The following is a 14,918-nucleotide window of genomic DNA, read 5'->3' on the forward strand; positions in this document are numbered from 1 at the left end:
TAGAACATTTGTCTTTTAGTGCACGGTGCTTTTGCCCAATATTATATGTTTTAGGCCCCTTCTCATTTCAGTGTAATTCATACAGAAACATTATGTATCACACTAAAATAGCAGAAGATGCTTTCAACCAACATAACAAGCAAACACTTGCTGGATTAGCTAGCTAGCTACAGGTTTGCTAAAAGCAGCTGTCATTGCACTAGGACATCATCCTTTTGGTTAGATCTCTAACCAATGTAAAACCTAAACTCATTGGTAATGTTTAGTGAGGTAAGATGTTGGGTCTGCGCTTGCAGGCCTCACTGGTTCAGAGACTTATCACCCGTGAACAAAGCAAGACAAACAGCGATCCATTTTGACTTGCAAGGGAAGCTGATCGGATCAGGGTCTTGGAGCTAGGAGCCCCTCACCTGATCCCAGACAACTCCGACTCCCAGTCTTCCCTCCAACCTTTTATTCTGTGACACACAAGCACTCATTGTTCATCTTTTTCACTGTCAGTTGGAGCCACAGATTTTATATAAGCAGATTAAAGAAGAAGAAGAATAAACCCCTGCTGACAATTAGAAAGTACACACTTTTCAAAAGCGGGTGGTATGATAATCTTTTACTTGAAGTCTGCGGACATAAAAAGTAGGCAACTGGAAATGAGGATGCAAGGGTAGATAGCAAATCTACCCTTAATCTTACACCTTTAACCACATCTATGCCATATGAGAATCAAAGACTGGGTAACAGCCCATTACATGAAATTGAATTTAAATGCAGATATTATCTGATAATCTGTGTGCGTACGAGGTTAAACTAATTAAGGAGGAAACAAGCGCAGGAGCAAGACCTCCTGTTAAGAATCAGGTAAATAAGACACAACGGGCTACAGTGCATTAGGTTTGATTATTGGGGAGTCGGGCAGTAAAATTAAAAAGCCAAGCAAAGATAAATGATATTATTATTGTGCATTAACATCACCATCGTCCAAGGAGAAAGAGCAATAACATTTTCCACTGGCGTAGAGGAAGAAGGGTGCCATGAATAGGCGCACAGCCAAAATCCTCTGCGGGACAAAACAACTGAGATGGATGAGAGTTGGAAACAACAGATAATGCAAAAATATTTCAGCTACCATTAATCTTTCTTTTCAAGCACTGTCATGATAGGACTATTGCTTTAGAGAGTATATCTGTGATAACACTCTTCCAATATTTTTCCTACAGTCTTCGGTGAACTTTTACTGCTGCACTTTGGACGTGAGTGAAATTGCGCAGCATGTATTTTTCGTCTTTATTTATTTTTTCTTATCATTAGCTTGTTCCCGTCGAGCCCTCTGCGTTCCCACACTGACTCAGCCGTTGAGTCTGCAGCTGAGGAGGAAATTTCTCAGGTTATTAAATGACAAGTGTTGAAACTGAGGCACTGGCTTGTCATTCCCTTTGAATGTCATTACATTTCCTTCCTCTTCAAGTGTTTTTCAGGCACACGCATGACACTTAAAAGAGATAGCTTTCCAATAAACATCTGTGTCTGGTCACACAATTGGCAATTTCACAGGAGACAGTACAGTGAAGGGATCCAGATTTCCATTTCAGTGGAATTACTTTCAGTAAAAAAAAGAAAAGGAAAAGAGTTTCTGAGATTTTCAGCAGCTACACCATATAAAGTAGCAGCAAGGCCGATCTGGTCTCGTTTTTCTCTTCTCAAAAGAATGTCACAGAAACCACTGCTGCGATGTTCAATTAACAACAGAATAGCAGCAGAGTGAACGATAAAGTGGGTGATTAGTCACCAATGAACTACACGGACGATGTTATCAAAGCCAGACAAGGGTGTGACAATGGGGACCACTGTAAGAGCACATTTGACAAAGGAATCAAAGCAATCCATTATAACCACTGGGTCATAATACAGAGCATGCCTAGCACTGAAAATATGAAAAAAAAACCCAGCAATGCAGCTCAGCCGGCACACTTAGGAGCTGAGAAGGGATCAACTCAGGACAAACCATGCAGAACGATACTGATGGAAGCCGTTTTTAATGCACAACAACAGGCAGGACCTTGCTGTTGCCCTGTTATTTAAAGACAGCTCATACAGTGAGTTAATTCATTACTCGTGCCTTAATTCTTATAAAATCTCTTAGCCTCTATGATTACTTTAGGTGCAAAGCCAACAACATAAATCAAGTTTTCTGACTGCCTTGGGCCAAGAGAGGTCAAGTCCATTCAGAGTCATTTCCGCACGCTTTCATCAGATGCCTCTGACCGGCAGCACTTTAGCTGTAACTAATTAATAATGATCAGAAATAAAAAGGTTCCAGGACAGGATTGTAATGCACGTCGAGTATGAGCGTTTCAAACATTGTGAAGGCTTTTCTCCAGGACTGTGCAGTTTCCAGTAATTTTAAATGAGAGAAGGTTTTCCGTCTTGAAACACTACAGGAGTTCATTACCATCAGTCAGTGAGTTGCCATGGTTGTTTGTGGTAAGGGAGGCTGATGGCTTGCGCTCTATGTAATGGGTTGTTGGTACACAGCTTGATTGTATGCGCCCGATGTTGTTGTTTCAACTGTATTAATATTTTAGTTCACTCTTAGCCCTTGATTGGCCTTTGTGGAGGCAAAGAAAACACACAGGCTGAGATTACAACCTGAACTTGAGCCACTATGTGAACTCTATTTATCTGCAACTTTAGACTGCCAGCATTTTTCACTGAAATTTGATCTTGACAGCTATGTAAAATCTGAATGTTGTGTTATCTCTCCTTCAAGTCATTGTTTATGCAGTTCTAGTAGTGTGTAGTGTGGTTTGCAGTGTAAAAAAACCAAAAAAACAAGTGGGTAATGCTTTTACCTTTTATCGTCTCTGTACCATTCGAACTCTGGTGTGGGGACTGCGGTTACTTCACACCGCAGTGTCCCGTTGCGGCCCACAGGAGTCTCGGAGCTCTGGGTTTTCTTTATTGTTGGAGGATCTGCAGAGTCACGCAATGCTGACATAAGTCACACGTTAATGTGTGGGGATAGGTATCTTTGAAATAGTCAGACTAATATAGTGACAAGCATGTCTGAACAGCATTACTAATATACAGTTGTGGTCAGAAGTTTACATACACTCATCATGGGTATAAATGTCGGGGTAATTCGAGTCTTTTAATGACTTCTTTCAACTGTTCTTTTCCAGAGTGGAATGTTTATACATGTTTATACTTAATGATTGTAATGACTTAAAGCTCCAACCTCATCTCTACTGAAAATTTGTGGACTGGGCTTAAAAGTAGAGTCTGTGCCAGAAAACCAAGCAATTTAAATGAACTCTACCGATTCTGTCAAGAGAAATAACAACCAGAATGCCAGAACCTTGGTAGCATCTGGTTGAGGTGCAACTTGCTTAGGAACATTAAACTAGATATTACTGGAGGTAAATTCAAAGTAAATCCAAAGTAAATTCAAACTTGTGCTCCCAGTTTTTGTCACTAAAAAGTCAAGTCATGAAAAAGAACAGTTCAAAGAAATCATTAAATCCTCAAATGACCTTGACGGTCAAGTTCACAATGACTGTGCATAAACTTCTGAGCAGAACTGTGAGTGTGGTGCAAAGGAAATTTGAATTTAATTACAAACACTTGTGAGTTGACTTGATGCATGCTCAATCATCCAGGTAAGTAAAAAGGTTGAATCTGTTCATCTGGACGTTTGCAGCATTTTCAGTGGGAGAAACATTTCGTCACTCATCCAAGTGACTTCTCAGTCTCAGCTGAATGCAGGTTTCCCCAACCTTATGAACAATTGCTGATCAATGGTCATGATAATTTGCATAATAATCAGGGATCAAGGTACTGACCTTATAGCCCGTTGTTCATTTAGTGCTCTAGGTTCAGATATTGTGCAAATGTACTGTTTAGGTTGGGGAAACCTGCAGTCAGCTGAGACTGAAGAAGTCACTTGGATGAGTGACGAAACGTTTCTCCCACTGAAAACGCTACGTCCAGATGAACAGAATCAACTTTTTGCGACTTGTGAGTTGAGTGTTTGCCACATTTTGTAGATTCAGTGTAAGATTTTGCTCCAGTTTTAGCCCTTACAGCTCAAAAAACGATGTAAAACAGATTATCCAGGTCTCGATTAATCAGTGAACTTAATCGACTGAGTTCACATTTATCAAGTATATTAGCATTCATCATCCACACATAATCATTTTCCATCCCAATGGCCAAAAATGTGTCCCAAGTGGATTAATGCCCATTTTCCAGTCAGGATAGGAAATGGTTTAATAAAACAATCTTTATCATTTAATTCAGGCACTCAGTGTTGGCTAAAGTGCGGTTTGGGCAAACAGCCATCCATGGTTTATTCAGATCAAAGAGAATTCTGTAACTTCTCTTCGGGGGAGGTGTTGGTTTGTGATGGCTCATGAGCTGTTCATCAATCCTGAACAGCCGACGAGTGTATTAACACTTGTCAGGATATAAACCATGGAAAGGATGTAATTACGTGGTCTTGTTTTGAAGTTTGAAGTATCCTTTAAATGATGATGTGTTGTGTGAGAATTACCATGGCAATGACTTCTGCAATCAATGTTACAGAGCTTCTCTTTCTACCTGGACTCATCTTGAGAAGATTGAAGGGTGCTCCAAAACTTTCAACATACGTCCTTCACTCCATGTCATCCTGTTACACTCTATATGCTTCTATCCATATGCCTATCCTCCGATCTTGACTTTTATAGGCTTTTATCCACCGAGTGTATCATCATATTAAATGCCTGACTTTAAATGTGTCGATGATATTGATCAGTGTTCAGTTTGGAATAAAGCACGCACTGCGCTCTGTATTTACTTACAGTTGACAATCACATTGACGTATTTGACATCGGGAGTGGCGACGTCGTTGCTGGCCTTACATTCATAGCGGCCTGCTTGGGTTCGCATGATGCCTATAATGTCCAGGTACTCTTCTCCGTCCAACGGCTCAGCTGCAGTGAGACAGAAAGACAAAAGAGGTGGAGGCATGAGTGAAGGAGGTACCAGGAAGAGGAACAAAGAGAGCAGACAGAGCGGGAGGGTACACGAATTAAAGTGACAGAGAAACTGACTAAATGATGGATTTCTGCTGTATGATCAGTGGTAAAACAATGACTAATGAAGTGCCGTTCAATTTTAAAAGGAACAGCTCAACATATTGTGGAAATTGATACTGCTGTTATTTCCGAAGCCAAAAGCCTAGCTTAGCAAAAAAAGATGAAAACAGCAGAAAACAGCAAGTCTTAAGCTCAATAATTAACATGCCCTATTTTATTTGTGTTAAACCCGAGGTGTTCTCATCCGAATGCATCAAATACGGCTGTTCTGTCAGAGGCACAAGGTTTTCCTTGGCATTAGTGATGCATAAGCTGCGTAGATGTGGGGTTTGTGTCCCATTTGGAAGCTCACTGTTCACTCATTCATTGCTTTTTACTTTTGCTTTGACTCCTTGGGAATGTTTTGGCTAAAAATAATAATAAAATAAGATTGTGAGGTTTCAGGCAAGAAAAAGTACATGGTTAAATTTTGGAAAAGACACCATGCACGGACATGGTCAAGCTAGTGTGCAGGTGAATTCAGACTCAGTGTGCATGTAGGGTTCAAGCAAGGGATTCCAACATTTGCTCAACAACAGCTGTTGCTGTAAAAATTGCCGTATTGAGTATTCAAACAAATTTGTATGTCATGTGTTGCCACTTCCGACAATCATGAACCTAAGTGTGCTCTACAAGAGAGCCTCTGTCCTGTGCTGCAGAAAAAACACAGCAAGCGAAACAAGCTGAGATCCTGTTCTGTACTGAAGACTTCTGAGGCCTGGATTGTTTAGCACAAGATGATTGCAGGCTAAGGAAGCAATATAAGGCAATCAAACAAAATTATTAAAAATTTTCCAAAGTGTTTTTTAACAGAGCGTGGGATTTTCACCATAGCATTTCTAAACATCCCACTTTTCCTTAAAAGGCAAATTAAAAAAATATAGTTTTACACAATAACAGAATTATGTCAGAAAAAAACAAATTACCAGGATCTATATTATTAGCCCCCCTAAACAACTGACCTTTTTAGTGAGCCAGAGCACAAACCACTGCCATGATGTGCTTAAACTTTATAATGCTCAAAGCTTAAGTTAAAAATGAGTGTTATTTTCCAATTTACATCTAGTATCAAAACTTCAGCGACAGTTTGAGCTGTTAGTTAGAAAGTATCAAATTTGTCAAAGACAAAAGAAATCAGTTTAGACTTGAGAAAAAGAACCGCCGATGTTCATTAAGCAGGAGATGGATCCACAGAGTTGTCACAGAGTTTCCAAGTGTCAACTGAGGTGAGAAGTATCATGGAGAAATTCAAAGAAAGCCACGCAGAAGTAGGAAGCCAAAGATTTCAAAGACTGGAAGTGGGAATCTCATCAAAGTGGAAGGAATCATGAAGGAAGAAATATGTGAACATGTCAAGCAATCAGCAGCAAAACTGAGTCTGGGTGGTCACTTTGTCTTCCAACATGACTATGACCCAAAATATACGTCGCTGCCGGTGAAGAACTAAGTTTAGCTAACAATGGGACTCGTCTCCACAACATGCTCCTTACAAAATGGCAGTATTTGTCTCCCTGGGTACGAGAAGGGCCTCTTGAAAGTTGTGTTGCTGCTTTGAGGGTTTTTGCACTGGACTTTTTCTTTGATGAGCTCAGTGTGGGAAGTCTGCTTTCAGCCAAGAAACAGTCAGCTCAGATAGCCAAAAAGCTGCATGGAGCCACATGGCATTACACTTCAGTCACTTTACTGAATGTGTGACGCTCCTGTGTGCGGTTTATTTAAGCCTTTTTTAATATACGCTCAGACTATATGATTTTTTCCCCCATAGTTTACATAACAACCAACAAAACAGAATTCACCAGTGTTTTCATGATATATGATTTAATGCGGCTTCCCACTAAGATTACTGCCATTATTTTGCCGCCCACTCCACCACGCTTTGCATGGCCACGTTTAGAATGAAAGGCAAAATGGCCAATCTGACTCAGATATTAAATATACTTGAAGCTTTGGAGCTCAAATATTATGAAATGTATGTATTTCTTTCCAAGGTGATATGACATATATCTTCAAAGGTGACAGTCTGGTTGCAGTAAATTTGTTTATGTGAAGTGTTGTCCTTGTTCGTAGCTGCTCTAATTAGCCACACTTGGGAAACGGAGAGCACTTTGAGGTAGTCTCTGCCCTTAGGCATTACTGATGTAGCACTCGGCTGTGAACACACACACACACACCCACTGCAACTCGAGAAAGAGAGACAAAGCCTTCTCATTTCCACACACCTGGTCAGTCACAAAGGTGTGCCTGTGGGATTTTTGGATTTGCAGGAATTGTCATGTATGGCGTCCCAATTGGACCAGTAAACAGGTATTTGTAGCCACACATCACACATGCACTGCACTCACAGCACACTGACACCATAAATTTGTTTGAGGCTCACTCAAGAAAAAGGCCTAAATAAATAAGGGACAATTTTAAATTATGGGATGCGTTCATGCTCATATTCCACAACAGAAGCAACAAAAAATAAACATTTAAATTCACAGTCGGCTCATGCTCAAAAATTCCAACTGACTTAGATGGACTGTACAGGTGAAAGTGCAGCTAATATTCAACAACTTGTTACGCTGACTTGAATTAGTTGCTTTGTCTGAAAGCTTCAATTAACGTAGGAATGGCATCTGCAAATGTCGGACACAGTGTGTGAACAGAGTGCACAGAGACTACCAGGGAGATATCTGACTAATTGTTTAACGAGCAATCCGGCTAATTACCCATGTAAAGAACACAGTGGCTCGGCATCTCATTAGGAAAGATCTGCTATGTCTTATTAGAGATCTATGGGTGGGGTCAGGAGGTAACAATGGCACATTCTTTGATGTGCTACCATGCTAACTGTGTTTCATCTTCAGTCATAGAGGTGGTGCTATCATTGTGTGTAATATCACAATTAATTCATGTGTTGCATGTGTGGCATCGGAACTAACTGGACTGAAATGTGATAATTTGGGTCTAAACAAAAAACAAACAAAAATGACAAGCTTTACTTCAGTATCCATTCTACCCACATCTACACTTCATGGTAAATGAAGTTTTAGGAAATTGCAGTAACTTCTTGAAAAAGCAGATGCACCGAAAGTTCAGATCTTGGTGAATTTCTTCTTCTTCTTCAAAAAAGATGCAATTATCTGCATTGGAGAGGGACTCTCTGAGGACCAAGAGAAATATAATATCTACTACAACATCGACTGATACTTCACTTAATCTAAAAAAAATGTGGGATGATGGAATCGTGGTGGTGGAAATAAATTGCAGAGGGGAGATCTCAAGGGTGAGTGAGAAAATGCGCTGTTTGTAACAACAGTAAATGTCAGCGGTCTCAGCTGTGGGCGAGACCACGCTAAAGTTTGCAGCGAGGGGCTTCAGGCTCTGTGAAACCGAGAACCGCTCACCCTGAGAAACCCTGAGAAAGTGTCAGGGACTCTGACACGGGAGGTTAGTCAAACAATAGGAGTTTTGCTTTTGACATTTTCTGCCATAAATCTCAGAGAAAAACCCCAGGTAATGACTACTGCATAGAAATTAGTCGCATTATTTTATGCCTTTAGATATCTATAACCCAGTGTGCAGTCTCAATATTTGAAACTGAGAGAAAGCTAAATGATTAAATCAGCTGCTTAATGGAGATGGAGGTCAGCTGAGATTCAGTATTATCTGACGTTGATTGAAAGATCAGTGGGATCGTGATCAAAGTCTAAGCCACATCATATTCAGCCCTCCCTGGACGAACTGTCAGAGCAATGTTATTGGAGAGGTATGATTGAAAATCTGTTGCCATGGAAATTCTCTTGAAGCTCACTATCTTCTTCAGCACTTTGGTTTTCAGTGCTGGGTGGCTGGGTGGGGGGACCAGGTGAATGCAAAAGATCAAAGAAAAGAGACAGAAAGTGAAGAGAGGAGCAAATTTGAACAAGATGAGAGGAAGTAGCTAGACTAGTTAAAATGTAGAAATGAACTGTCACCAGTCTAACCTGGAGTGTATAAAGAGCAACTCAATCACTTTCATTAATGGAACGAGACGTATTGTGTAAAGAAACAATTAATTACATTTCACACATCTTTGTCTGCGCCCACAGGAGAATACATCCTGCACACTGAGCGAGCGCGTCACATGTTATCTATTTAATGAAGCGTAATGAAGATAGATTGGCTAATCTTGTCTAAGGGGAATTGATTTGAGTGTGTGTACAATCTCAGCGCATGTGTACATACACGTGCCCACGCTGCGTGCAGAGGCGTAATGTCTCTATGGTGAGTATGAAGCCTGCACGCATGAATTCAGGGGTGAACAGAGATTTCCTTGAAGGTTTTTCAGGGAGCACCGAGAGCGGGGACTGACTCAAAAAGTGTGCACATTAGAAAAGCCCCATGAAACCTGGCATTACACTATATTATATCATCACATTTCTATGCTAATCTGGATAGTAGAGAGTGAGTGGGTGTCAGATAGGAAAGGAATACATTAAGTAAGGCAAGGTCATGCCGTGAATGTATTTTGAATACTTGCTTTTCCTAAATGAAGCATTTTCTCCTGCAGTATACACAAGGATGACACTGATGTTATGGTTTACTTTGTGTGCTAGCATGCTCACATTTCTAAAAATTACCATTAAAGACTGAACACAGCTGAGTCTAATGGGAATTTGGTCACAAACCAGACAGGAGATCTAAAATGTAATTGTTCGCTGTGCACCACAAATGTCTATCATCAACCTGATCTTTCCACTGCTTACTTGAAACATTTAGCATCAGAGCTAAGCTATGAGCATGGCTAGAAGGATCACTTGTACTGTATATTCACATATATCACCCTTTTTGATGTTCAGAAGTTATTCTTATAAGATTCTTCTGCCTGTAATTGCTAAAAATACTTATATCAACATTTGATAAATGCTGTATTATCTGACTAACCCAAGACAGGAGTTATAGCTAGCTATAGCTAATAATACCATTAGCTTCACTGACAGCTAGTAAAAGTTACTTCACAGCCGAGAATCTGATAGTTTCCAACATTTTAAAGTAAAATATACTTGCTTCTTAATAACTCCCGAGATAAAAACTAAAACAGGAAAATTCCGAACTAGTTTTAGATTTTGAAAGCAAACACAGACAATTTACTAATTTATCATAAAAAACAAGCTAATAATTTGTACATCTACTTCCACAAATAAGAATAACAAGACAGACTAAATGTTTGCCTTCTGGTTTCACCATATCACAGAAGTACCAATTATTAGCTTTAACAGAGCTACAATGACAGTTGGCAATAATTGTCATTAAATCTCCGGTAAATTAGGATTTACCAACTAACTGTAAGCTTTCAGCTGCTACGCTGCAAATGGCAATTATGTAAATGTAAGTGAGGCCTTCAGATTTCATGAAATACTTTCATATTGATGTTCTGCTTGAAAAATACTTTAATATCTCATTGCTGTTGGCTATTTTGCACAATTTAGATAAGTAAACATTTGAGCCTCTTTTGAAATATAGCATGCGTGTTGATAAATTTAAATAAATAACGTTTTGTTGACCTTTTCATAACATGGAAAGTTATTGCATTCCTGTATTTCTTCAGTTTCCAGTTTTCAGACAGCAATTATTATATAGAGCCTGCTTAAGGAGTAACTGGTAAAAACTTTCTTGTTTAAACCTCTTGGATGAAATGCGAGTTATCAACATGCCAAGGTCTATTGCTCACTACAACCTTCAGACAAAAAATGGACACTAATGTCTGTTAAACCATAATGGAGAAAAAAAGAGATTTTTTTTTACATGTACAAGATCAAGTACATGAAGCCTGAAGCTTTCTAATCACTGAAACATTGATTAAATGCAAAAAATGTCCTGTTTCCAACTGTAGAAGGGCAGGATAGGAATTGTTGCATTTATTGATTTTGATAACACCAAAAAGTTTTACTTGACTAAAATAAAACTAAAAACTAGGCTTGTAAATTTTTTTTACAAAGTCCCCCCCAAAAAACCCTTTTGTATATTATACATAACTCACTCCAGATTAATCCCCTCAGTTCGTTTGCTGCTCCACAGACCAAAGAAACTTGAACAAAAGTTTAAGTCTGTGACACCGTTTGACATTTTGTTGGACTGGCATGAGTCATAGATTCAGCTGCACCAATGCTACTGAATGATAAATAAAACATTTATGCAATTGACATCATACAATAGGAATATTATATGAGTATACAGACAGCAGTGACACTTCAGCACCTTGGACAGCGCCGTGACGCAGTGAGCTGAGCCAGTGACTGGAGTACCTGATTGTTTCTTAGCCTAATAGCAGAGAGGTGTATGATGAATGTTGGTTACTTTATAATTTAGCGATGCAGATTATTGATAGCCAGGGCATTTGAAGACCTGCTTCCTCCAGTGTGTGTGTGTGTGTGTGTGTGTGTGTGATAGACACTGCCAAAAGTGATGGTGGACTATTAATCACAGCCTACTCTTTTGCAGGCAAAGTTATTTATAACTTATGCTTATCACTTTCTGACCAAACCTACCAGAACCCAGGACCACTACAAACATCACCAGGTTGCCCATGGTGATGACTACATGACTAAAAATGGAGCGAAACCTGGTTTATGTTTCAACAAAGTTGCGCTTTTGGGGGGATTTGAATCTGTTAATACTGTAGTAGAGTATTTAGCATGTTGGGGAGAAAACTGGTATAGTGTGGAACAAATGACATCTTGTGCACTTGCAACAACAATTAGTGTGCTCAGAACAGTTACGAGTGGCTCCAAAAAATACCCTTTTCCCTCTTTTCTCTCTATGGCTGCTGATCGGCTAGTAGGGGATTTACAAAAAGATCTCCGTGATTTGAACTAAATCATTCCACTGAAAGGAACTTCATCGACAGGCGGCTCGTTTTCAAGTGACAACCAGCTGGTTTTCATCTTAAGATCTACTAAAAGCTCTCGCAACTGTTAGTTTCAAAGTGGATGCATGTGCAGTCACAAAGAAATTGCACAAATGTGACCAGCATGTGCGGTGGAGGAAGGCTTTGCTTTAATGGTTTGTCATCACACATGCAGACAAATAGCATACATTTTTGAATCTCATGCTACGAACAGTTAAGTCAAAGATGGGGACATGTTTGCCACAGACAAAACACAGCTTTCCAGGAAGTGAACTTTACACCGAATGTGAGGCACAGTGGTAAAAATGTAATGAGATGGAGCTCCGATACTCCCTCAAAGACTAAGCAATGAATTCAACAACAAATTGAGCATCATCAAATGGTGCTTTGAGATAATGTCAGACCATCTGTCTGACAGCTGAAAGTTAACCCAGAAATGTATCTTTCAAAAGAATGATGACCCCAAGCACACCAGCACACCAACTCAATGTCTCAAAGAGAAGAAATGTAGGTTTATTGAGTGGCCCAGTTAAAAAAAGCCCATGTGTGAATCAAACTCGGATGTTGCGCAGGGAGATGAAACAGATGGCACACGCGAGAGAAACCACAAATATTTTGCAGCTGAAGGAATTTTTCACGAAAGCCTTTCATAAAACTGCTGTCAGAGTCTGATGGATGACAATTTTAGAACGCCCGCAAAAATGTGTTTCTGCTAAAGGGTTAATCCCAGCATCTGAGGTTAAGGTCGAACTTATGTATGTATATGTTATATCTACACATTCTTTTGTAAACCCAGGATACGCTTAGGTTTCTTTTTTTATTTCTTCAAATGGCTGTGAAAAACTCCTGAGAGTGAAGGCTTTTTTGGCAGCACAAACACTGAAACTACATCTTGTGTTTTTGTATCAAGCTCACACATATAACCACGCATGTGTGCCTCCCCTTCCACCTGTAATATCTCTGAATACAGGTCAGAGTTGATCCCCCGCCTGTAATGCCTTTGCTGCAAGTCTATTGATTACATTTCCTTAGTGAGAGTGTTTCTTTCCAACTTTTCTCCCGGTGCACTTGGAGTGGGGGCATTTGGTGCGCCGGTAGCCTTGAGCTGCTCTAACAATAGAATGCTCGATGAGAAACACGGAGTGAATAGGTGGTGGATTGTTCTCTATATGCACAACAGATCAATGAACATCACTGGGAAGCAGCTATTATTTTTCCAGTGAAAATGCTAAGTGTCATGATTTGTTCCTGTTTTCTTCTTATTATTAAGACATATTGCATTTTAGGAGCTACTGCTGCTCTTAGGGAGAAACTATTTCCTGATCAAAGGGAATTCTATACCATGACGGCTAAAATCTAAACCTAAAATTAAATTACCTTTGCTGATGTGCTTGGTGACTGGAAACCGCTTCTTTGATAAGCACTGTTTCAGGGAGGAATTGGAAAGTAATACCTCTGCCGTGTGAATTTCGACTGCAGCGGACGTAACCCCCCCTCAAAGATCCAAAAATACATGGAAAGAACAGGATACTGTAAATGGAAAGCGTGAAATGATGGAGAATTACAGGAAGCATCTGCGAATGATTAAGTTATACAGTAAGCTGCATTACAGCTGCCCACAGTTGAGAAGTGATGCCCTAAATGAAGCACCCGAGCCAGCTCGTCTCCCCTGCCATGAAATTTGGTGGAAAACTCGACTGGAAAGTGAAGAAAAAGCCTGTGTCCCAGGTGTGTAAAGCATTCAGTGTATGTGCTCATAGCTGAGCGCATCAGCTGAATGCAGATCAGTTACTGATTTCTTTAATAACAAAATTGAAAGCTGGTCTTTAAGCTGGTATTTAACTACTTCTCGGACACTGAGCTCAAATTGTTTTTCTGCCATTCTCTAATTTGCGATGCAGCCATTCTGAAAAGACAATGCACATAATTACCCACATTTTACTGTCGAGAGCCCCTGCGGCCTCTGGGACATGCAACAGCGGGCTTTCTGGGAGCGAGTTGGGACGAGTTGAGCAGCTTGGAAGAAGTGCACTTCAGCAAATGCGTGCCGGATACTGATTTGCATTGTGCTGGCAATTTTAAGTTTGCACGAACAACTTGAGGTTTTCCATATCAATTAAAGCACTTTGCAGGGGTGAGGGACTGCTTGGGGATGGACACAACCGGAAAACATTGCGCACCCCCCCGCCCTACCTTTTCAAGTAAGGGATGGGAGCGGAAGCAGGGGAAGAAGGAGAGTGGCAGTGGGGTAGTGAGGAGGATGTGGACGAGGGATGTGAATCGCACACCGGCGAGCAAACTTCTGCTGGATTGCGCTCATTTGCATGTCCTCATGCATCATTCATCGGCGTCGCTTCGCCACGGCGCGAAACATTACATTTATTTTGCAAATGCTAATTTATGTTAAGCAGCTGATTTGAGAAACTTCAGAGTCAAGTAGCATAAAAGACCCCGCGACATTTATTTTCTTTTGTCTGCACGAGCGCGACAGCATGGGCGCCCGTGCCCGTGTATGCGCACCTACCCATGATCATCCCTTTAACTCTGTGTGTGAGAGTGTGTGTGTGCATTTGAGCGTGTGTGCGATTGTGTTTGGACAGTTGGTCCTGGCTTTATCTAACACAGCCACATGGCAGCTATCTATCTGTCGGGAGTCGCTGTGATTTAAATGATGGGTCAGAACATAATTACTGAATAACTATTCTCATCAACAGATTTCTCGCAGCGGAGATAATGAAAACACGAGCGGCTCAGAAAGTAAACGAGTTTTTTATGACAGTGTGTTGCCAAAAACAAATGCCTGATGAAATGCAAATATCTTTCCATGGGGCACAATGCTGCGATCTTCTTAAAAGTTCCAATGCATATGATTTCCGTGTGTCTGACATTGTCTTCCAATGACAAATGCCCTTTAATGTCAATGAAGATCTTACGCT

At 40.4% G+C, this 14,918-nt stretch overlaps 1 protein-coding gene across 2 annotated transcripts in view; it reads right to left on the bottom strand.

Annotated features, from left to right (window-relative positions):
• lsamp (limbic system associated membrane protein) overlaps positions 1-14,918 on the bottom strand; it is a 443,552-nt gene that overhangs the window by 11,863 nt on the left and 416,771 nt on the right. For both annotated transcript variants that reach the window (XM_063494225.1, XM_063494224.1), the window contains 2 exons: positions 4,836-4,967; positions 2,847-2,967 (listed from right to left, as the gene is read on the bottom strand). In XM_063494225.1, coding sequence (XP_063350295.1) covers positions 2,847-2,967; positions 4,836-4,967 — 253 coding nt within the window. The remainder of the gene's footprint in view (positions 1-2,846; positions 2,968-4,835; positions 4,968-14,918) is intronic.

This window comes from Pelmatolapia mariae, linkage group LG14 (genome assembly GCF_036321145.2).
Source record: "Pelmatolapia mariae isolate MD_Pm_ZW linkage group LG14, Pm_UMD_F_2, whole genome shotgun sequence".
NCBI lineage: Eukaryota > Metazoa > Chordata > Actinopteri > Cichliformes > Cichlidae > Pelmatolapia > Pelmatolapia mariae.